The 25,838-nt window shown below is 44.9% G+C and overlaps 1 protein-coding gene across 1 annotated transcript in view; it reads right to left on the reverse strand.

Moving 5' to 3' along the window:
* The window catches only part of AQP1 (aquaporin 1 (Colton blood group)), a 32,427-nt gene that overhangs the window by 4,110 nt on the left and 2,479 nt on the right, over window positions 1-25,838 (reverse strand). Inside the window, exons 2-3 of the mRNA XM_088442628.1 lie at window positions 5,255-5,419; window positions 1,073-1,153 (exon numbers count right to left, since the gene is read on the reverse strand). Coding sequence (XP_088298754.1) covers window positions 1,073-1,153; window positions 5,255-5,419 — 246 coding nt within the window. The remainder of the gene's footprint in view (window positions 1-1,072; window positions 1,154-5,254; window positions 5,420-25,838) is intronic.

The following is a 25,838-nucleotide window of genomic DNA, read 5'->3' on the forward strand; positions in this document are numbered from 1 at the left end:
CACTGCTGGGTCCCCGTGTCATGCACATGCGCAGACAGACCATCGCTCATACGCATTTCACAAGACCCCTGTCGCTGCCAGCAGCCCAGAGGAGGACCTTGCAGAGGAGGAGGACCGCGTCAGAGGGGTAAGTATTGGTAAATACCAGTAAATTTTTCATTTGTATCACAGTGATACTAAAGAAAAATTGCACCGGTGTTTACCATCGTTGATAAATGGGGGCTTCAGACTCTAGGGCCATTGTAGTTAGAGTGGGAAGAAACCGGATCACATAGAGGGAACCAGCATGGGCACATGGAACACATATAAACTCTACACAGAGAGCGTCTTGATTGGAATGAAACACAAAACCCCTGCTGAGCTCCCGCAATACTGTGACACCGTGCCAACATACCTCAGTAGTTTACAGGCAATGCTTTGTATGTTATGCTGTGGCACTTCCGTCTCCAGACCTACACTACTTTCCATTCTGTTGCAAATCCAAATACTGTAACCAGTGGAGGGAGACCAGGGGCTTTGGCCACTAAAGTACCTGCAGTCAATTGTATCTGGGCACATGGTCAATAGTAACCATGTCAACATTCAACGGTTAGGGTTAGGCACCGCCAGGAGGATTCGGGTAGGCACTATGGGGTGCTTAAGGTTATGCTGCGGAAAGGGGGGGGTGGATAGGCTGTGGTGGGGGCAGGAGGTTAGGCCCTATGGGGAGGGTTAGCGGGAAAATACCATAATGCCGATGAGTCACGTGTCTGTGCCTGAACTGCTGATCACATGACCATCGGGACACCAAAGACGACGCTGGAGATGCCACTTCTGCCGGGACCAGGTAAGTGACCGATGGGCCACCAGGGACATTAGGTCAACATTCTATTAAGTCAACATATCATCCATGTAGACATTCTTATGTCGACCATATGCATGTTGTAGTGAGAACTGTTGAAATATCATGCCACACCAAGAACCAAGTCACAACCCCACCTCCACCACAAAGGTCCCTCGCTCTTCTTTTCCTCTTAAAACCCTTAATTTAAACCGCAATATAGTTTCCGAGGGGACACATGTGGCTTCTTACCCAATGATATTGGAAATTATTAGCAACCACTGCAGAACCGAAAGACCTTGCAGGGTTCATTCCGCAGCCAGTGTAATCGATCTGGAAAAATAAACAAAGCAGTGAATGTTACATGTCAGTATTGCTCTAGTGACTTTAGGGTTCTATTATTATTATTAGCGATTATTTATATGGCGCCACAAGTGTTCCGCAGCGCCTTACAAGGTACATAACCAAAAAGTGACTTACAGTACAATACAATGAAGGACAAGGACATGGATAATATACTTTGATACATAGGTGGCCATAACACCCAATTAAGCAACAAAGCATAGGCACCAAGTGTTAGGTGACCTAGTGGTGAGTAAGAAGTAGATGAACATAAAGTAAGGAGAAGCACAAGGGGGTAGAGGGCCCTGCTCGCAAGAGCTTACATTCTCAAGGGGAGGGGCAGACAGACGGGCATGATACAGATGGAGAAGACAGGGAGGAAGGAGCATGTAGTAGCAAGTTAGGATGAGAGCTGGAACGCATTGATGAAGTAGTGGGTCTTGAGAGCCCGTTTGAAGGATTGTAGAGAGGTGCAGAGTCTGATGGGGATAGGGAGAGAGCTCCAAAAGGTGGGGAGCAGCGCGGGCAAAAGTCTTGAAGGTGGGAGTGGGAGGAAGTAATCAGTTGGCATGAGAGGTGGTGTGCATTTGTTGAATGAAGAGGGCGGACAGGAGAGTGAAGGGAGATGAGGTCAGAGATGTAAATGGGAGAGGAGTGTGTGAGGGCTTTGTAAGCGAGTGTGAGAAACTTGTATTGGGTTCTGAAGGAGAAGGGGAGCCAGTGTAGGTCTTGTAAGAGAGGGGAGGCAGATGAAGAGCGTTTGGAGAGAAAGATGAGTCGAGTGGCAGCATTGAGGACAGACTGGAGCGGAGAGAGATGGGAGTTAGGGAGGCCAGATAGGAGAAGGTTACAGTAATCCAATCTGGAGATGACCAGTGAGTGTATTAAGGTCTTAGTAGCATCCTGGGTGAGAAAGGGTCTGATCCTGGAAATATTTTAAGATGGAAGTGACAGGACTGTGAGAGGTTCTGGATATGTGGTTTGAAGGAGAGGGAGGAGTCCAGGCTGACTCCAAGACAACGCACTTTGGGTCTAGAGGAGATAGTTGTGCCATCAATTGATAAAGAAATAGTGGTAGGGGAGGTTATGTTAAAAGAGAGAGGGTGATGGTCAGAGAGGGGGAATGGGGAATTGGAATAATCAGAAATATCACAACGGTGAGTAAAGAGATGTACTAAGCCTTGGAGAGAGATAAAGTGGACGGAGATAAAGTACCAACCAAACAGCACCTAACTGTCACTTAACAGGCTGTGTTTGAAAAATGACACAAGCTGATTGGTTGGTACTTTATCTTCATCCACTTTATCTCTCCCCAAGGCTTAGTACATAGACCCCATCTGCAGGTTCAATGATTTCTGTGTTTTATAGATGAGTAAAGAAATCTAATGACTTTAAACATTTTATGGACCATTCACTGGTTGCAATAGAATAGACTGACCACGTGGTAAGTTGTACTGTATGTGCCAGTTTAAACCAGTGGCTTTCCAGTTATCTGAAACTACAAGTCCCAGCAAACCTGGACAGTCAGTGATCCAAAGCAGCTGGAGAGCCACAGGCTATAGTAACAATTTCCTAACTCTCAATATTTTAATTAAGCACAATAGTGGCCAAATTAAGATCACACTCTACCTGATAGTAGACCATGCCCCTTTTGGTTTCTGTAAATCAAGACAGACTTGCTACAATTGGAACAGACATTGGAGCAGCCATACCGTAGGCTCATCCAATAGTCACAAGTGTACGAGATTGCAGTCTCTCAGTTTGGTAGAACCTAGTGATCATTGAGTCCCTTCACGACAAAACAGGAGACATCTGTCCTGAGTGACTGATTGATTGCATTAACCTCAATATTGGTTCAGCCCACAAAATGGCGCTCTCACTGGGATAGTTGCAGAGTCAGCCTCTTCAAAACAAGTTTGTTTCTAACATTGAAAGTGCATGATAACTAACATTCAACTCGGGAGACAGAAGTTTGGAAAAATAGCATAATGACTAGTTGGAGACTCTGGTTCCATAACCTGACTTATGGCATTTTAATTCATATATAGGCTGAGACTTATCAATGAGTGATATGCTTGTACTCACTTGTTAGTCCTTGCTAATCTTAAATGGTGCTTCAACCAATCAGCTCCTGTCATTTTTCAAACAGGTGACAGTTATGCGGTGATTGGTTGGAGCACCATTTAAGATTAGTAACGAGTAACAAGAATAAAACTCATTGATAAATCTGGAACTAAGCTTGTCGTTTCTGATTCATACATGATTAATGGACGACTGAACGATAACGATGTCGTTATGTGTCATTTTTCAAACAGATGCAGTTGGGAGCTGATTGCCTGGAGCACTATTGTGGATAAATGGCTGGCATCTGAGATAATATAACCTGACTTATGGCATTTGGAGGTCTATTTATTATGCCATATTTGTGTTCAAACTTCAAACCTCTGAAAAAGGGATAATTTATTATGAGGGTACCGAGCAAATATCAAAGATAACTGCTGCGGTCCCCCTGCTATCTGTCACAAAACCAGTCCCCATACCATAACTGTATATGGGGACTGTGATAATTGTTAATTTACCAAGCTCCGAAAAACGTAGCTTTTCAGAGTTTGGCCACAGTAGTTAATGCCATTTGTAGATGGCGTTAGCTCATTGTAGCCCACTATCAACAGTTCCGCAATTATTTATTTTTTTGCAGAGGACTGGATCCCTTTCCGTCAGCCCGTACTTGCCGATGGTAACTTATGCATTTTAGCCATGCTGGGTCTGCAGAGATACCTATGACTTTACTGCTGGGCACACACTGGGCCTGATTCAGAGCTGAACACTCTGATCAGAGTGCTCGCTCTGAATCAGGGCCCTCCTACCTGTTTTTGGAGCGTCCTCATAGACGCTCGCATAGCTGTGGGTTACCACCCACAGCTATAGCGAGCGTCCATGATGATGGTCGCGATGGTCAAGACCATCGCGACCATCGGGCTTGCGACGAGACCCTGCGGTAGGGTCTCGCTTCCGCAAGCCCAGGAGTGATTTTGGCTCTATCAGAGCCAAAATCACTCCCACTGACATCATTACTGATGTCAGTGGGGCCGGACTCAGATGGCGGGAACGCCTCCGTCTGGCAGCCACGCCCCCGGAACGCCCCTTTGGTGCGAGACCCCGAGCGACGTATTTCTCATCGCTCGCCGGGTCTCGCGCATGCGCACAACATAGACCCGCTAGCGAGCGACCTTCGCTCGCGAGCGGGTCTGAATGACCCCCACTATGCGATATGTCAATTCGTACAGCCGACGAACGACATATTGCATAGTAGTGCATCGGTGGGTGTGTACAGATGATATGTCGGTGAACTACAGTACGTTATTCACAGACATACCGCATCTGCCCTTCAGTACAGCCGATGCCCATATATCTTGCAGATATATTGGTACATCTGCCTGTATGTATGGGTGACCCTCTGACCATCTATGGAACCGCGGACACTGACACCACAACAGCTGTGATGTCTGGCCAGACATATTGAGCGGCAAAGTGTTCCGCTGGGTCGCTTAATTGTATACCCAGCTTTACTCTTTGCCAGGCCTGGAGCCCATGTCCAAACAAGAGACACGTGATTAATGCCAGGCTAACCTAATTTCTCATTCCTGCAATATTCGCTGATAAGAAATTATATGTGGCCGGGGGAATTTTATAATATTAATAAATAAATATGCCACTTGGTGAACGCAATTTCCCCTATTGTTCTACTTTCTCATGGTCAAGAGGACACAATACTGACCTATCAGAGTGTACATGCCCAACTGTAGCTTATTCAAGTCCCTGTCACTCTCTGGAAGGTTTCATTACCCTGAGCTTGACATAGAAGACTGTGCGGTCTATTTACTAAGCAGTGTTAGGAAACAGAGTGAAAAGTGATAAGAAAGTGATAAGGTGCCAGCCAATCAGCTCCTAACTGTCATTTTTAAAACACAGCCTTTGAGATGACAGTTGGGAGCTGATTGGCTGGCACCTAATCGCTTTCTTATCACTTTTCATTCTGTCTCCTAACACTGCTAAGTAAATAGCCCCCTATAAGAGAATATGATGTCTTACAGCAATCAGATGCCCCAGGGCCACTGAGAGTCCTATTGCTAGAGGAATGGATCCGGAGATATCATGTCTTCTCCTGTCTGTGACGGCAACAACACACAGGACCAACTGGAAAGTGATGATGATCTCAATCCCTAAGCCTTGCCCCGCTGACACGCCATCGTTGAGCTGTAAAATAGAAGAACACATCCAGATCTTTCAATATTTTCTCAAAGTGGGAAAACTGCAGACGACAAAATGCAAACATTTCATAGACATTGTATTTCAGAAAGAGTATTTCTCTTAAAAAGAAATAAGCAAAAGACAATCATCAGCCATTGAATACGTGTTAGATGTCTAAACTTTCATAGAGAGGTGTATTGACAGCACAATCTTCCTGCATCAGTATGATAGGTGCCTTACATAATTATATTCAACTGTTGGGTCACCCTGCTCCTTCCACTATATAACTCTCAGTCTGTAGCTTCCGGCTGTCTTCGTTCCATCCTCACATCATGATGTCACTGCCCCTGTCACATACAGCCCTGTCCTCACTGACACATCACTCATCTCCTGATATACTCTGTACTGCTGGGAATCCTGCTCCTGCCACTGTGACTTCCTGCTGCCTCCATAACCCCTCTTCACATTATGTTACGACCCCTGTCAAATGCAGCCCTGTCTTCACTAACACATCACTCATCTCCTGATATACTCTGTACTGCTGGGGACCCTGCTCCTGCCACTACGGTATATGACTCTCAGTCTGTGACTTCCTGCTACTTCCATTCCCTACTCACATCGTGTCACTGCCCCTGTCATCTGCATCCGTCCTCACTAACACATAACTCATCACCTGAAATACTCTGTGCTGCTGAGGACACGACTAAGGCCCTCATTCAGAGCCGGACGCTCTGAGCAGAGCGCACGCTCTGAATGAGGGCCGTCCTCCATAATTATGGAGCGTCCTCCTGGACGCTCGTATAGCTGTGGGTCGCCACCCACAGCCTATACGAGCGTGCAGGTTGATGGCCGCGATGGTCTTCACCATCGCGACCATCGCCACTGCGAGCCGCCCCCGGCACGCCCACCAAAGGGGGCGTGCTGTCAAACAACATCGACAGCACGCCCCCTTTGATCAGACACAACGAGCGAAGGAAAGTCCTTCGCTCGTCGCGTCTGGCGCATGCGCACAACGGAGCTCCCGCCGTCGTGCGCATGCGCAGTGCACACCATCGACCCACTTGCGAGCGGACAGCCGCTTGCGAGTGGGTCTGAATCAGGGCCTAGTTCCGCTAAAGAACTCTCAGTCTGTGGCTTCCTGCTGCCTCCATTCCCCTCTTCTCATCATGTCAATGTCCCTGTCACCCTGTCCTCACTAACACGTCACTCACCTCATGATATATTCTGTGCTGTTGAGGACTCTGGGCCTGATTCAGACCCGCTCGCGAGCGCTGAGCGCTCGCAAGCAGGTCAAAGTTGCCCAAGTGCGCATGCGCACGACGGAGGCGGCTCCATCGTGCGCATGCGCGAGACCCGAATAACGACAGCCAAGCCGTCGTTATGGGTCTCGCACCAAAGGGGGTGTGCTGTGTATGGTGATTGACAGCACGCCGCCTTTGGTGGGCGTGCCGGGGGCATGGCTGCCCAGACGGAGGCGTTCCCATGGCAACGTCTACCGTCTGGCGCCTACCGTCTGTGGTCACACACAGCTATGCGAGCGGCCAGGAGGCCGCTCCAAAAATTAGGAGGGACGGCCCTGATTCAGAGCGAGCGCTTTGTCAGAGCGTCCGGCTCTGAATCAGGGCCTCTGCTCCTTTCACTATATAACTCTTCAGCAGAACTGCATATTCCTCTCCTTAGTATTTTGTGCTGCTGTAACACTTCTAATGATCTGAATGGCTACAGGCTATTCTATTTTTCTATTCTTTTTGAAACTGAAGATAATTTTCACACGCAGTAGTCAAAAATGGTATACAGTACAAATGTAAAATGTGCTTAAATAATGTAAGCAGGACAGGTCTGTGTAAAGGAATAGGGGACCTCATTCAGATGTGGTCGTTAGTTGCAAGCGGTCGCTCTGAATCAGGGCGGCCGCTTGCATCCTGAACGGCCGCCTCCTTGTCGATCGTTAAGCTGTGGGTTACCACCCACAGCTTAACGACCGACCAGGTTGATGGTCGCGATGGTGATCACCATCGCGACCATCGGGGCTTACGACCAGACCCTAAGGTTGGGTTTGGGCACTCGTGAGCCCCAGGGAGCTTCCTGCTCTGATGGAGCAGGAAGCTCCCCACTGACATCACTGAAGATGTTAGTGCGGCCGTCCCACAAAACGGTAGGCGTTCGTTAAGGAACGCCTCCGTTTTGGAAACCACCCCCCTGGCCCGCCTACCAAACGGGGGCAGCTGTCGATCAACATCAACAGCCGCCCCTTTGGTAACGAGCTCCGGAGCGACAGATTTTCTCTGTCGCTCCGGGGCTTGCGCACGCGCAGTGCGGCCGCTGCACGTGCGCAGGCCAAACCATCGAGTCGGTTACGAGCGCATCAGCGCTTGCGACCGACTCTGTATGAGGTCCAGGGTGTCTTGCTAAGTACAATTCAGTATATGCTGGAAGAAGAGCATGTAGTTTAAGGTTTCTGTTATTACTGATGAAATTCACTATAAAACCTTGTCCCACAATACAAATTCTTGTGTATGGATTGTTGTGCAGTATTGCAGCCATGTCAAATCCTGAATGAAATGTACAGTAGGTTTATTGCCATCTTATAAATACTGTAACACTCTTTACATGGATTGGACAGTACTGTATAATTATTTAAAAATAAAGCCTTGGAGGGTGGAGAGAGATAAAGTACCGCCAATCAGCTCCTGTCATTTTTCAAACACAGCCTGTAACATGGCAGTTAGGAGCTGCTTGGTTGGTACTTTATCTCTCTCCCCTTTATCTCTCCCCAAGGCTTAGTACATCTCCCTTGTGTCAGCACAGATAACAACTTTTGTGAATGTTGGCATCTATAAAAATCCTCCCATCGTACTCAGCAGCCAGAGGCTCCTGGTGACCCCACAAAACTAACTTTCTAGGTACTTTTTATTTGTTTCTATTCATTTTGTTTTCTTAATAGAGCGGAAGATTTTTTTTTTATATGCACAAACTTTCCCCAGAGAACCTAATGGTGTCAATAGGGGACAATAGCCGCAATAAGGGACAATAGCTGAGCGGAAGAGACAATATGAAGATACAGAAAAGGTCAGGATCTCAGTTCCTGCAATAAATTACATTTAGGAATGTAGTTTCCTTAAAGAACTAATAAAACCTAATACACACAATAAATACCAGTTACTTTCCGAGTGCACATTTCAATACGTTACTGGAACTGAAGATATATAAGATAAAGTTAGGTTGTGGAAGACCTGTTTCCCTATGCACACTAGGCTTCCTGTCTTTGGGTCTGATTCAGACTTGCACTCAATTGGAACACAATATAAATGTTCCCGTAGGTGAGCTATCATTTGCTACTGCTCATGCGCAAAGAGTCCTGAAAACCCGTACCGTACATGCGACGATGGTGTTATGATTGTGACAGATGGTATCAGATATGGGGCGGCAAAGTGATGGGCATTTCTGGGTGCTGGCTGGGTCGTGGCCTGAAGTGAATGCAAAAAAAAAAGGTCCATCTCAAGGCATGTTACGAGCGTGTCCCGGGCATATCCGTGAAGGTGCAGATACAGAGCCACAACCGCAGAGGCCATGTACAGATACTACCGTAAGGCTGGAGCAAGTGTCGATGGCGCACCGATGGTGGCATGTCAAGAATCTCCGGCGATGTTACAGCATGCCGATACACAGAAAGTGCTAATTACAGTCCTTGTACAGTCAGACACCGGCTACTACACCAGGGGAAGGATGAAACTGGCATTTGTATATTATCACAGCCGCAGCTTGGCAACAGACAAGAGCAGACTCAGCAGCGTCCACCACTAAATCAGGCCCTTTGAGTCAGTTAAAGGACATGTCATATGACTGAGAACAAAAGCCGGCAAATACCAATTTGGAAATATAAATACAATTGCAATCATCTAAAACTCTTTCAAGGTATGTAACTTTTTGATCTATGGAATTTATGTCATAAAGACCATTTTTTTACCTGTGCCTCCTGGGAGAAGTTGTAGGGTGGGAAGGTGTAGGAGCTCCTTTGAATGGAGGTTGCAGTAATGCAGTTATGGTCAGCCAGGAATCTCTTCACGCATTTCGCGGCTCAGTTTCTGAGGTAACTGAGAGGTACTACCTCAGCGAAATGCGTTGAGCGATTCCTGGCTGACTGTGATGCTTTTACTGTAACCTCTATTCATATGTCGGTCCAATCTCAGGACTTCTTCAATACACACCAGTTAAATGGACAACCAGCAGACAAATCGAGGACTTATTGCTAAAGGACTGATTGGCAACTTGACGCCATCAACTGGTAATATACCTTTAACCCTGACTGGAATATCTTGATTGACTTTTTATTTCAGTTTTATACCCCAAGTCCATACACTTGAGACTGTACTTTCAGCTGAATCAGGGCTCCACATTCTTATTGGGGATATTTTATTGGGATGCAGTTTAGGTGGATCAGCTGTATATACCCAGTGCATATGTTTATTCTTAATTTTTTGTTATCAATCTTGTGTATATTGCTGTTTTGATAATAACTAAATTAAATGTGTGATCAATTTTATCCACAAGCCATTCTCATTATTTAATGTTTATTCATATATTTTCACTGAACACCTTTGAGCACTGTCTTTGCTGATTGTTAGCTGATTTAGAGGTGGGCGCAGTGCTGATACCCCTCGCAGTTGCTGGGTGTTGTAAGTCTGTGCATGCGTTTTCTGCGCTTGCGTTTTCTCTGAGCGCTTCCTGATTGTTAGCGCTCAGGGAGGCAGTGTAGATATAGATGCAGGGTCAGTGGTTTTTAGTGACCATTCATGGGCGGTAACATGGGAGTGGCTAAGATGGCGCCGGTGTGTCCCTGAAATCGTCTGCATACAAAGGCACACAACCGCTCGCAAAGCACGCCATACTCAGACGGAGAGACTGTGCCAGTTTCAATGGCGCGATCGGCGGGAAATTACTGTCTGTAAGTTGGCATCTCAGTCTAGAGGAAATCGGCCGCATCATAAGCATAATACGCGGCTGCGGCAAAAGACGTGACCGCATCTGTGTACGACTCAGAATCAGACCCACAAAGTGCTACTGTAAGCAACTTTTGGGATCATTGATCCCTACATTAATGTATCTTTTTGTGGGGTCTATTTACTAAGCAGTGTTAGGAGACAGAGTGAAAAGTGATAAGGTGCCAGCCAATCAGCTCCCAACTGTCAACTGTGTTTGAAAAATGACAGTTGGGAGCGGATTGTCTGGCACCTTATCACTTTTCACTCTGGGCCTGATTCAGAGCCGGACGCTCTTTCAGAGCGCTCGCTCTGAATCAGGGCCCTCCCTCTCTTTTTTTAGAGCAGCCTCCTGGCTGCTCGCATAGCTGTGGGTGACCGCTATAGCGAGCGGCCAAAAAGATGGTCGCGATGGTCAAGACCATCGCGACCATCAGGCTTGCGACGAGACCCTTGTGGTAGGGTCTTGTTGCCGCAAGCCCTGGAGTGCTTTTGGCCTTATCAGAGCCAAAAGCACTCCCACTGACATCATTTGTGATGTAAGTGGGGCCGGCCCCAGACGGTAGGCGTTCCCATGGGCAGGTAGGCGTTCCCGTCTGGACAGCAACGCCCCGGCACGCCCACCAAAGGGGGCGTGCTGTCACTCAACATCGACAGCACGCCCCCTTTGTAGCGAGACCCATAGCGACGGCTTGCCCGTCGCTATGCGGGTACGCGCATGCGCACGATGGAGTCGGCTCCCTCGTGCGCATGCGCACTTGGCCAACATCAACCCGCTTACGAGCGCTCAGCGCTCGCGAGCGGGTCTGAATCAGGCCCTCTGTCTCCTAACACTGCTTAGTATATAGACCCCTGTATCTTGCAAGATAGTACCTACCACACAGGGACTATGAGGGACTGGATAGTGCACATTTATACTATTGTAACGGCTTTATCGCTTTTACTCTAAACAGAATATGTTGATTAAAGACATAAAGGTTAAAGCAAATGAATCTAAACTAAATTTATGAGCATTTAAATTCTCGGCCAAGACACATAATTTACTCTCATGTCAGCAACCGAGCCATAATCACACAGACAGTCCACTGTTTCACCTACACGATATTCTGTAAGCACATTTATTGGGCAGTCAGATACCTCTCAAAGTGCTCCGTCTCCATGGTTTCTATTATGCTGACTGTCCGCATATCCCCAGCTCATTAATAATCAACCCTTTATTTGCTCTTGTGTGCGAGGTAAAGCAGCTATTTTATTTATAACTCCATCGCATCCCTCCAGTTATTACAATAATCACTACAGTCTCAATGTACGCTGGAAAATCTTCCCAAAAGATTAAGAGTGTCCGCCCCTGTCCCTGCAAACGACTGGGTGTCATAGCGACTGCATCAAAATGTTTATCGGTTTTAGGCACTTTTTGTTGTGATTTCATGAATAGCTTTTTCCCCCCACTTATTCTGAGCAAATTTTCCACTGCAGATAGAGTAACGCAGCCCCAATTCCATGGGGTTTTGTGTGTAAAATAAAAGTCTCATGATTTCACAGGGGACATTTTTTTTTTATTTAAAGCCTTGGCCCTGTTGTTTATAATGTGCACGAGGACTGAATCATTATAAGCCACTCTTTCATCCCCAATGCCAGCTCGCTCTCTACAGACGCACTAAAGCGCACGTCCAGGCACAGCGAGACTCCCAGAGAATGTGCCACCGAGATGTCTATTCATGGTCTGCATTCCCCAGTTCTAACCTTTACAAAGCAGTACAAGCTATAGGTATTCCAGCGTGCCATTTATCACCGAAATATCACAGTTTAAGCATATTACAAGGTGATGTTCTGGCATTAAGGATTTTAACGAACATTTTCAAAATGGATTTATTTTTACACACAAGGTTTGGGTTTCTTCTGAACTCCTTCCAGCTTTATATTTGCTTTTTCAATATTTTTTTTTTTTGGAAGTGCCAAATATTTATTTGTTACTGGTTCATTAAAGTCAACTCATCCTAATTATTATTATTTTTTTTTAAAATCATGCTTAAAATTAAATATACAGTAGTTAATATTTGCAATGTATCAAAAAAAAATACTTGTGCTCTATTTTAGTTATTAGTCAGTGCACATATGTTGCCTGTGTGTGGATCAAAGGTTTACAGTAAAAAGGTAGACAATGTTTAGGTAAACACCTCAAGTTGAACAGGCAATATCGACAGGGACACAAGGTCAGGGCCGGCTCTAGAGGTGTTCGACCAGTGCTTTCGCACAGGGGCGCCACCCCAACATCCCGATTTCAGCGGGACAGTACTGTCCCGCTGTCCCACCCGTGGGCTGAAGTGACCTGCGGGTGGTCAAAGCGGGAGGTTGGGGACCAGACCCCGGAGTCTAAATGGATGCTGCGAGCATGCGCGTGGCATCCATTCAGTGACGGGAGGGGGATGGGGGAAGCCCAGCTAGTGAGGCTCCCCACAGTCTGACGTTATTTGGAGGCGTGCCATGTGGACACGCCTCTAAATAACTTTACATAGGGGACATGGCCTATTGTAATTAGGCCACGCCCCCCATTCTGGCTTAGCTGCGCGCAATGTAAGGGTGCCCGCTTAAGAGCCGGCACAGGGTGCTCCGACCCCTGGAGCCGTCCCTGCACAAGGTCGACAGGGTTAATAGCTCGACACACTGAAGTTCGACAGCTTCAAATGGTCGACATGGTCAAAAGGTCGACCCAATAAGGGTTGACACAAAAAAATGGTCGACGCACATTTTTTTTCTAGCCCTAATCTTCACTCTAACCCTCCCCTTGGTGCCTAACCCTAAACGTCGGGGTAGGTGCCTAACCCTAACAGTCCCTTCTAGTCTTTAACCCTAACCCTAACCAACACCATTTGTACCCGTCCCACCTTCTTACATGTCGACCTTTAGTGTATCGACTGATTGACCCTGTCAACCTTGTGTCCCTGTTGACCTATTGCCTGTCTAACTTGTGGTGCCTACCTAAACATTGTCTACCGTTTTATTGTAGATCTAAAGACCGGATACTGTTGCCTGTGATACAGGGAAAATAATCTTTAAACAAGTATATTCTCAAAAAACGTGTCTAAGGTGTGTTCTCCTTTTTATACATTAAGCCCCACTTTTGACAAGGAATGGGACAACTTGCAGCAAATCCAATCAACAGTATGTTCACAGCAGCACAGACTATTTCAGGAAATGTGTGAACTGATTAGGGACCTGTTCACTTGTATTATGTTAGGGAAGGCAGGACTGCACGTGACAGGGGCAGTGTCTACAACATAGTTACAGACCTTTGTTTCTTCTTAATATATTAATAGAGTCACATGTAACTTGCATTATGGGTCAGATCATTTAGTGATGGTTGGTAACTATTGTGAATAGTAAATAATAATAATAATCATAATAATAATAATAATAATAATAATAATAATAATAATACTAATAATAGTAAACAGATGAAAAGCAGCTTAGATAAATGTTCTCACTAAGAGATGTTAGCGCATATTGAAGCAGAGTGTCTATCCAGCAGCCCATGGACCACAGATGGGCCACCATATCATACACAGGGGCCTCTGTCATGTTTGGCAGCAATTCACACCGAAGCAAATTGGTTATTGTCCGTTTCAGCTTCACTCTCCCCTCACAGTAAGAAGTTGCTGGTGATGTTTTAGAAATACTGTAGAACCTCCTGGTTTGATTGAGAACCAGCGGCGACGTCTCTGCTATACATCCTAGTGACCTCTTGTAATGTCATTGGATGGCATTGAGGGTCTTTTCTTTCCACAGTAGATGGTTGGAATATAGTGGAAGGGTGATGAGGGGGGAAGTATTCAACTATGGTGGGCAGGAGACTGGTTATGCTGGGCGCAGGCTATGTAAGGTTGGCATGAGGTTCTTAAGCTGGACATTATACTGTATGCGCGGACATGGCCCAGAGGAAGGCAGGAGACTGGTTATGCTGGGCATAGGCTATGTAAGGTTGGCATGAGGTTGTTATGCTGGACATTATACTGTATTTGCGGGCATGGTACAGAGGAAGGCAGTCGACTGGTTATGCTGGGCGCAGGCTATGTAAGGTTGTCATGAGGTTATTAAGCTGGACATTATACTGTATGCGCGGACATGGCACCGAGGGAGGCAGGAGACTGGTTATGCTGGGCACATGCTATGAAATGTTGGCTTGAGGCTATTATGCTGGACATTATACTGTATGCGGTGTGCATGCAACAGAGGTAGGCACGAAGCTGGTTAAGCCGGGTACAGGCTATGCAAGATGAGCATGATGTTATTATGCTGAACAATATACTGTAAGTGGCAGACATGAAACATTGGTGGGTACAAGGCAGGGTAAGCTCGACATAATGTATTTGGTGGATGTGGAACAGAGGTGGGCATGAGGAAGGATATGCTGGGCACAGCCTATGCAAGGTGGGCACGAGGCTACTATGCTGGACATTATACTGTATGTTGTGGGCATGGAACAGAGGTTGGGCATGAGGTAGATTATGCTGGGCACAGGCTATGCAAGGTGGGCATGAGGTTATTAGAAATTATACTGTATGTTGTGGGCTTGGGACAGTGGTGGGCATGAGGCGGGTTATGGTGGGCACAGCTATGTAAGATGGGTGTGAGGCTATTGTGCTGGAATTATACTGTATGTGGCCGGCATGGGACAGTGGTGGACATGAGGCATGTTATGCTGGACTATGGCTGCATGTAGAGGGCATGAAACTGAACATAAGACATGTGATGACAGCACTGTGGTAGATTATATATTGCTATTTTGCACATACTATTCACAACCATATCTTTTATGGGAAGTATTTACTTATATAAACGTAAGGCTGTCATGACCCTGGCGTGGCTTAAACCACAAGGCTGAAGGCTGGATTATGTTTTATAGTTGTTTTTGAGCCTGTAGAAGGGAGGGAGGGTTAGGTTTAGGGGTAGGGTTAGGATTCTTACCTGCAGCTGTTGGTATCTTAACCCTGTTGAGGGGCTGGCATCAGGAATCTGACCGCCGTGATCCTGAGGGCCGGCATCCCATACCCAACCCTTATAGAATAGTTTGGGGTCTGACTATGCTAAATTGTATCAATTTGCCTTTTTAGGTTTCAGCCTCTTTCATCTGGTGAATTTCCCACTCTCTGTTCCTTAATTTTTATTTACCTTGGAGTCAGAGTTTTGTGGAGGGAAACAATGGCAGATCAGCGGACCGAGTGCAGTTAGTTGTTTGGGTGCAGTAACATTCATTGTAATGTATATAAAGACTGTATCATCCTAACAGGAAGAGCACACTACCTGACTGGGTGGGTTTTGTGTACTGTTGGAAGGTAAAGTTGGATACCCATTTTTGTTTGGTTATAAAAGCACCAAAATAAGGTTGTCACTGGGCAAACTGCTGTCCTTTCTTTGCCATTATACAGTTTCAAAGGACTTCTGTCTGATGATGACAAATCATGTCTAGAATTTGTTTGATGGTTACAAAATGATCATCTGCTGATCTGTAAAGTAATCCTGTGTGCCCGGGGACAACACAGAAGAGAGATTGCATAGCATTGTCTGGTTTTATTGATGGCACCAAAATGACGGGTAGAGACATTTGCCTAACCAAGTAGTTCTCAAACTTTTTTTAATCACGCTGCCCTAGATTATCAGCATTTTTTCCATGGTACCCCTAGGAAAAAAGTTTCTTATTAAGAAACTCAGCAAACATTATTAAAGTACGTAAATTGTGCTTACCTGTCATTCAGTTCCTTGGTGGTGGACAGGGTTGCGCTTCCCTTTGTCCATATATGTTACGAATGGCAATCAGCAGCATTGGTTTTGCCTATTACATTTACCATGCATATTTTTATTGGATACTGGATAACCAATCCGTGACACCCCTGTAAGTGCCCTGCGGCACCCCAGGAACCACTGTCCTAATCAATTGAAATAATTTCGGGCAGCCACGGCACCTGTCCAAGCTTCTCTGTCTCTTCTTATGAAATCCCAAACTTTGTTTATTTATTAACAGTTCTTTTTATAGCGCACACATACTGTACTCTGTAGCACTTTACCTAGATTATTTCAGTCATTCACATCTGTCCCTGTACCAGTGCAGCTTAGGATCTATGGGCCTGATTCAGAGCCGCTCGTAAGCGGCCGCTCGTTCATTCCGAGCGATGTTTGCACAACTGCGCATGCGTACGGATCGTAATACGCATGCGTGAACCAGTCAGTGCGGCCGAAAATCGTTTGTTTGCTAAATAGCGAATGCCTGCTATTTTGAGTGACAGGAGGAGGCGTATGTGGGTGGTAACAGGTGAAGGTGCTTGAAAACGGGAAGTGGAGATCAGACCGCAGGCGTGCTTAAAGGTCAAAACGGGTGTTTTATGGGTGTGCATAATTAATACAGCAGCGTCATTGACCACGTCACTGGGTTATTTTATAGTCAGAACTGCTCGCAAGATTGCGGTAGGAAAAACCAACCACAAGAATAGCGAGCAGTTCATACACTGGTCGATGTACTCGATTAATCTAATAAATAGCGGCAATGACGTAGGATGCGAGCGGCCAGGGGGCGTAGTTTCCCAAAAAACGACCGCAAGTTTTGTTCACTCATTCAGACATAGAGGCGTGAAAAGACTGCAAAGAGCGAATGGTTCATTTGAATAGCCACCCCTATTTTCTGAACGAGCGAGCGCAAATAGCGTCTGGCTCTGAATCAGGCCCTAAATTCCCTATCATGTGGCCACAAACACTAGGTTTAATTTTTTAGGCAGAAGTCAAGTAACCTACCAGTATGTTTTTGGAGTGTGGAAGGACACCGGAGCACCCAGAGGAAAGCCACACAAACATAGGGGGGACAAACAAACTCCACACAGATAGTGCCTTGCTCGGAACGTAAACTCATGATCTTGGGGAGGTGAGGCAGTAATGCTAACCACTATGCCAACCTTATATAAGAAGATCTCAAATATTCCCCATATTACAAGGGCAGGAGACTTTACTGCAGTCATTTAGGTGCCAGTTGAAATGGTCTGCAATAAAGTTTTCTGTCCTCAAAAATATGGGGAATATTTGGGATCTTCCTATATATGGTTGGTACTGCCCTACCGCCAATGATAGTTAATTTCACAGAATGGGGTGGTGTCCTCAGCTCACCAGAGTCTAACCAGCTACACCACCAATGTTTGACCTGATTGGAGGGTGAACTCTCTATCTACCCATGTTGTATCACCTTATGAATGGTGAACGCTGAATGAACTGGATACAATAGCAAGCAACATAGATCCCAGTGGAGGAAGCTGTTAACAATACTCTCAGAGCTTTTATCAATGTTCGACGGAGAACAAGTGCAACAAGTGGTGTTACAATGAATTAAAATGGGTACTATGAGCTTTGCCAATAACTTTCTGTATGGTGGTCTATATGCACTGTAATAAGATACACATCTCGGCGCTGGGGGTATATATCCTAAATTAGAAACCAAGGAAGGTGCAGATATACCATACTAAAATCTCCTTATGCCCCGGTCCCACCCAGCCACAGAATTACTTCATCCACCTCTAGAGCTATCCAGGTTCTGAGAGGTGAATGGAGAGAAAATTAATAATTATGGATCCCTGTATAGAAATGGATTAATAGAGCGCACAAGGCTCATAGCAGGGAGATAACAGAGTATGTATTCCTGCTTAAATTGTATTATAAACCATTTGCAATTTCTGTCTTATTCTACAACAGGGTCGTAACTAGGGTAGTGCGACCAGTGCCATGGCACAGGGCACCGCAGGGCAGGGGGGCGCTATTTGGGCCTGTCCATTTTCCTGTTTTATTATAATTCTCACATGTAGCTTCCTCTTCTTTTATCCCCAGCATCTCCTGGCCTCCCTATCTCTTCCCTGGCCCTTCCCCATGAGGCCATGGCCCTCGTTCAGGTGCACTATCATGTCCTTATTTAATAAATGGGGGGGCTCCAATGCTTTCTGGCACAGGGCACCAAAAAGTCTAGTTACGGCTCTGTCTACATATTGATAAATCATCTCCCCCCTGTCATACTTATATATAGAGCTGGCTATCACTATATAACTGTGGGTATCTTAAACCCCAGCACTACAGAAGTAACTGGTAACCTATTAATACCACATAATAAACATTGTTATCCTACTGGTTATAGATGAAGTTCAGCAATTCTATTGCATAGGAGACGAAACGCGTTGGGACATTGCGCTGTACTGGTACTCTGATGTTGTCCATGCAAGAATCCTTCTTGCTTTTTATTGTGTATCTAAGTGGTGTGTTGTAAGTCAATTTGAAAATACTACACCATGGGAGCCATTCTCTCTTGCTTCCACATGGGAACTATGCAATATTGCTCCAAATTCTAAAGGGGTGCATAAGAAACCATTGAGGATGATCACTGAAGCCTTTAAAATACCTTCTTTGATAACTATTTGATCTGGTGCGCAAATTATTTACCTTCTACCATTTGATGCTTCTGGATTTATTACACTAGAAGGTGCATGTCTCTCACTCTTTTTTAGTATCAACGTCAAGTTGAGACGACTGTATCCAAGTAGAATTTATTGCAGCCACCTGAAACCTGGGGGAGGGTATTCCGAGGAATCAATATTAAGGACACCTATATACACAGATTACTCTGGGTGTATAGCTATATTAATACCACTGTATACATATATATATATATATATATATATATAAAACTATGTATATATAAACCACACCCTTTACCTGCTTCCAGCATATACAGTGTTATTACTATGTAGTGTACACAGAGAGTTGCAGCTGTTACAGACTGCACCCGGTGTCATGGCACAGTAATACCTTCAGTGACTTATCAGTGTTCCAGCTCAGCACTACCCTAATGTTTAACTGCGACCTTCACCCCCTGGCTGCTTTCGCTACAGAATGAAAACATCTGTTATGTTTCCAGAGCTGAATTTGGCAGTATCTACACAGAAGAAAATACTACATAGACTATATTCACATAATGTCAATTTCAACCATGTAGCAATAAAACAAACTATCCGTGCACACAATAAATGATATTTTGCTACATTTTTCTGAATTTTATAAGCGGTAATATGTTCTCGTTACCTAGGGTAATAATACTACACGGTGCATGTTTCCTTTGTGAGCTCTCCTTATAGCTAGTGCATTACGTAACATTTGAATAAATGGGGGTGAAATTGGAGCCCACGTTTTCCGATGCCGCCATACTGTACTTCCATTTGGCAATGTTGCACCTGTATTTGTGCTGCCATGTGGCATGTTTTTTTTTTCAGATAATGCCTACTCCATCAAGTTTCATCTGAATGCAAGAACAATTGTGCATTTTCCACCATATGGCAAACGTGTTCACATTTAGCATGTATTGTCGCTGGCATTTCGCCTATTCTTCAAATACCACTGGACACCCTATCTAATTGGCATTCAAATTCATCACAGGGTACCTCTTGGGCAGTGGCGAAGGCACCCCACAGCGAATTATGTTCACACATTTTATCTCACACCCCATAAAAGTAGTAAATATTTGTAAAAAAAAGAGGTATGTTAATATTTTATAACATATATATATATATATATATATATATATATATATATACCCAGCAACCTCAGCTATAAATGCTTTTTACACTTTGTTTCCTAATTCAGTGTCCCTGACTAAATACATATATCGACAATAAGGGGCCTATGTATTAATAAGTATCCATTTCTACAGGGATATTTTCAGGTTTAATGAAAATATCCCAGCTGTGTACTAAGGGAAACTCGCAGGCACAGCAGTTGAGATAACTGATGTCCCTGCGAGTTACGTCCCAGGACACTCTTCATGCGCACAGTGTCAGTTTCCGCTACCGGCCTCCATAGGCTTGAAGCAGTTCACACCAGAAAAAGCTTTGCTTTTCAGAGTTTTGTACATAGGAATTAGACTGTAGTCCCCACTGATAATAATAAGGACTGCGGTCTGTAGTGCCAATTAGCATTCTGCAGGATAAACTTGGAAAAAAAGCTTGATAAATACTAAATATACCCCTAAAGGTATTTTTTTTATCCAAGTACTTCTGCAACTTGAATGTGAATGAACAAAGCAGGAATATTACCAGCCTCTGACATAACTCCAGCTGGCAGAGATGTCTTACAGAAATATATTGAAGACAAATGAGGTGTTTTAAAGTCTGTTTGGTGAAATAAAGGGCAACGAGACAGCTAAAGGCACTAGGGGTCATTTATAAGCTAAAAACACAAGACTGACATGGTACAGCAGCCTTCTGCCCCTCGTTGTGACTTGTTGTGTCCTTGTAACTGATTTTAGGCACTTTTATTATATATTGTACCCTGGATTAAGAATGGATTGAGAGTTATGGGAAATCCCTTTGGTTTATAATATCTGTCCATAATGTAAATGAGATAAATAAGATGACACATGGAAAAAATAATATTAGTCATCCTAAAGTTTTGGAGGCGTCACAGAGGCGGTTCCACTCTGCTCCAATTTTCAATATATTCAATAGGTCATTCGGGGCTCATTCATGAACCATAAGATAAAGGAAGCTGGTGTTTATAAATATAAAGTCAGCCTGCGTGTACCTTCCCTATTATCAGTTATTTAGTTTCTAAACTTGAACAATTAGTACATGAGGAGAAATCTCCAAAAAGATATAAATAGGGAGGATGAGTACAATTGTACAGATAGATGCCACTGTTTCATTGTTACTTTTTTGTACTCAGCTAACATATTAAAGCTACAAAGCATAATATAAAATGCTAGGAAATCAGAATAAATATATATTACTGGGTAACTACTGTATATTACTCAATGATCTTGTCTCAGAGATCCCAATGCACTATTCCCTGTGTAACTTTTCAAAGTGATGGAGTGTCACGCCCTACTGTATATAGCCTCAATAAATTACTGTTGTCTTAAGCAGCATACACACTAGGCGATCTTTATGAACGATATGGACTATAACGATATCGTTCAACGATATATCGTTCATATCATTCAGTGTGTATGCAGTGAACGACCAACGATGAGCGCTCAGGGGCGCCGAAAGGGGGGGGGAGCAGGTACAGATTACCCGGGCCTGGGCTTCCTGAGGGGCCCGGTGGGGGCCCGAGTTCGGCGCCACTCCCCCCCCTCACAGCAGCCCAGCACACAGCGTGTGCTGAGCCGCAGTTGGAGACTGCTCGTGGCTGCTGGGCAGCAGCCGCAGCAGTCTCCTAAGCCTGTGCAGGGGACCGATCACACTGATCGCGCCCCCCCTGGCTTTGCGCCGGGCTGAGGGGGCTCAGAGCGCCCCCTCTCCCCAGCGAAGCGGCGCTGCAAATCTTTTTATTTTTTTTTGTCTCGGCAAGGGGGCGTGGCCACACCTCCCGTGATTAGGCCACGCCCCCTATTACCAGGGCCCGCCACGGCTCTTGGCGGGCCTGTGCGCGCTCCCGCGGGTCATTAACAATGTCTTTTGTCGTTTGTACATGCAATTCCTGACGATATCGTCAAGAATTGCCTGTTCAGAGATGTGGCAGGATGACTTCACTGAAAGAGATCTTTACACCCAATATCCTTTGTACTACAGAAAGTTGAAGGGAAATCTTGAACCAATATCGTTCATATAGCACATCGTCTAGTGTATACGAGCCTTTACTTAGGTAGTCTTATGTGTGGTACATACCTGGCTGACCCCCCAGCCGGCCGACCCTGCGACTGATTTGGTAAGCAATGCATACACACTTACCAATAGGCTGCTCGATAGGTCTGACCAGACATCACAACTGGGCGGGTATTTTTAATTGGCCGCCGATTTGTGATGTCATTGTCGGCGGTTCTTGAGGCCAGCATAATGGGTTGGTCACCCGTGCACACTAACAGAGGCACATGATATATCTGCAAGACATATCACATCTGCCGTGCTGCGCGGCCAACACGACATATATGTGAGCGCTGTCGTTCACAGATATATCGGGTGTACCTACAGGCCAATGCACAGAGCAATATATGTCATTCATTGGCTGTAGGGACGATATTTTGTACAGTGTGTAACCAGCATTAGTCATTAACTATTGCAAAATTGTTTCCTTCAGATTTTTTCAGTAAGTAATAATAAATACAAATATCTATTTTGGAGGATTTGGTTTAATGGGTTCAATTGTTTCATTAAATGTGTACTGAAAGGCTTATATAACACTGTACAGCAACGTAATATAACCCAAGGGCTGACTGTCAGACATTTATTTTTTATTAGTCTTGGATCTGCTGACATAAATGGTTATTTTAAATTGATAATTCTAATAGTGAGTACCAGTCATTGATTTAGGAATTACACCAATGTAGCTTTAAACCAGATATGCATTGTAAACATATATAAATAATTTACAATACGTAATAGGAAACATATTGTCCTAAACCCAGTTACACATTTGGGACAGTACTCATTCCATTTCTCTTTCATTAGGCATTGCTCTATTGCACACCTTCAAAACGAAGTGTATTACGTAAAGAAGCCATGATTACTTAAATTAAATGGTTTGTGCATACCTCCTGCAACTTTTACTAAATGGAACATTTTGTTTCTGCCTTACTTCTGTAGTTTTCAGCCATGCATTTATGTCATCTGGCAGAGTATCTTATTTACCATACCGTATCTGGGGATAGGACACAGAAACAAGAAACGATAGATAGATAGATAGATAGATAGATAGATAGATAGATAGATAGATAGATAGATAGATAGATAGATAGATAGGTAGATAGATAGATATGAGATAGATAGACAGACAGATAGATAGATAGATAGATAGATAGATAGATAGATAGATATTGTTGTTATAAAGATATAGCTGAAAAACCCAGAAGGTAACCAGGAATATAAAACAATGTTTTATTCTTTAAAAAAATACACGAGGCAATATGTAAACTGTTAAATCAAAAAACGAATACAAAAAAACAATTAAAAAAACAAACAAACAAACAGACATTGATCTATGTTCACTGGGCACACAGGGTGAAACATGTTTCCTAAGTTAACACAATAGTTGAATCACACATACTTGGCTATATAACACTCACCACCTTGCGTCAGGTAGCTTATTTTGACACGGTGGAAGATGTAACATTAGACTACAATGATTGCTTGTGATCAGTATTTAAACCACAACCATTATATACCCCATTGCTTGGGCAACGCATAAACTACAAATACATTTTATAAAATCCAGTCAGGTACAGCACCCCATTCCTGTAGCTGACGGCATCACTGCCTGGATCCAATGCGGAAATTGTTGTGTTTCCATCATCTGCCCACCACAATGCTCTGAAACAATAGGAAATTGTAGCGGGCAATATGTTTCCGTGGATGGTGAAAGACAACCAGCCAGGAAAAGGAATACATACAGTTTAGGTTAGTTTGTCTATAGAAGGCTTAGGCAACTTTTTGCTCCCCTGATGCTGTGGAACTGTAAGTCCCAGCATGCTCTGTTAACCTCTGGCTGGATGTGATGATGCCATGATGGGTCCTATACTTTCATAGTAGCTGAAGCACCATAGTAACCTGCGGTCGGAAGTAATTAGGAGATGATGTAAAGTTAAGTAGAAGTCGGTCATAATTGCGTCCGCATTGTGTGCACAGAACTAAGGGCCTGATTCAGACCCGTTCGCTAGGATGCGTTCACACGCAGCCATCAGCAGCCAGAGTATGCAAGACATTAGCACGCCCACTATGTCTTGCCGTGCGATCGCGTTATGTATTTAGCCGCCCACCAGCCTGACACAAGACAGCCACTTTCCCTTAGTAACATACGTCATGTCCAGGAAGTGTATTAACAATCGGTAATATCAAGTAACATCGGACCCATATGCAGCTCTTGTGGCTGACCATACCCTACCACAAGCCCTGCGAGTGCTTCAGTCTGTATGTCAGCCATGTGACGTGTATGCTGACAATGCGTCTTATTTATGCAAGCCCCTGAAATGGCGTTCAGATGCACAGACACGTCTGCGTTCACACCACCACACCCCTTTTCCATTGACCACCCCCTGTTACCACCCACAAAAACGGCACGTCCTGTCACTCATTCTAGCGGAGCGTCTGTATTTGTGATTGCATGGACTAGTTTGTGCACGCGCACTGCATCTTATACGCATGCGCAGATTGCAAACATCGGCAGGCTACGTGCGAACGTATCCTAGTGAACGGGTCTGAATCGGGCCCTAAATGCGCATAATCTCACATATGCAGAGTTGTATGCCGTATCTGTGTTCTGGGCTGCCCCTATCCGTATGCTTGGTTTCATACCGGTCATCATTGCCCGGGCGCACTTGCGCTAACCCTGCCCCAGGTCCAGGCAATATCAGGTGTAATAATACATATGAACAATTCCATATAGCTGCAGTTCGTTTAACGCGCCTTCTCTGTACATAGCCTATGTGCGAATGCTGTGTTACCACTTAATTACGCCCCTTCAGACACAAGGCGTGACTGAGTTACACTCCTCTGCAACACCCATAGAGGTGTACACCCAGCTACGGAACATACTAGCGCAAAATCGTGCAAGATGCACCTGCAAAACTGACTTGCTTTCAAGACTACATTGCTCATAGTTATGTACGCTCATCCCCAGAGCTTGCACAGTGGTAGAACATGCAAGATGCAACCTCAAAACTGACTTGAGTTCAACTACATCAGCCCCTCAAACAATGACAGCAGCGATGGCCGGATGAGCACAGCCAGAAAGGCTCCAATCAATGATTTTGATTAGCACCTGTGGGTGTTTACGTGGCAGTACGACCGCCTCTAGACTTGGGATTCCCCACTGAGGACTCATGGCATGTGACATTAAAGCTGCACTACCACCAACACAAGGGATTTTATGAACGACTCCACCCTTAGAAGCTACATGGAGATGTTCTTCTCTAAAGTTCTGTATTACAGAGCCAGCAAATCAATATAGTTCACCACTGTTAAATGGAATTTAAGGAGTGGGAGGACCATTCACAGGCTGGAAATTGGGGCTTGAGACTGGTCTTCCATCTTACATCCCAGCACCCTGGATATTGTCATGTTTTGCAAGAGGAACAATGTTTAAGGTCTGGAAAATGGGACTCCATGTACTGTAGCAGTCCCGGAGCTCAGCCAAGGGGGAGAACGTGTTGGCAAAATCTTGTACCTCAGAGGAGCTTTAAACTTTCTACTTCCATATTCAGAAAAATTGTGTTTGGATCCAAATCCAATTCATTCTGGCAATTCAGCCAAATCAGGAGGATGAAATGCAGTATACTTTAGCAAGTTACAGCATTCCAGCAGCTCAAACTAGGACTGTCCTGGGATCATCCGGCCATTGCTGCTGGCTGACCTAATGACTGTTAGGGCAGTGTTTGTGCTTCTACACTTGGATACAGTGGTGCTTCTCCCTACTGATGCAATGGAATTATACAGCATGTG

This window comes from Taudactylus pleione, unplaced genomic scaffold, assembly GCF_031769625.1.
Source record: "Taudactylus pleione unplaced genomic scaffold, aTauple2 ptg000314l, whole genome shotgun sequence".
NCBI classification, from domain to species: domain Eukaryota; kingdom Metazoa; phylum Chordata; class Amphibia; order Anura; family Myobatrachidae; genus Taudactylus; species Taudactylus pleione.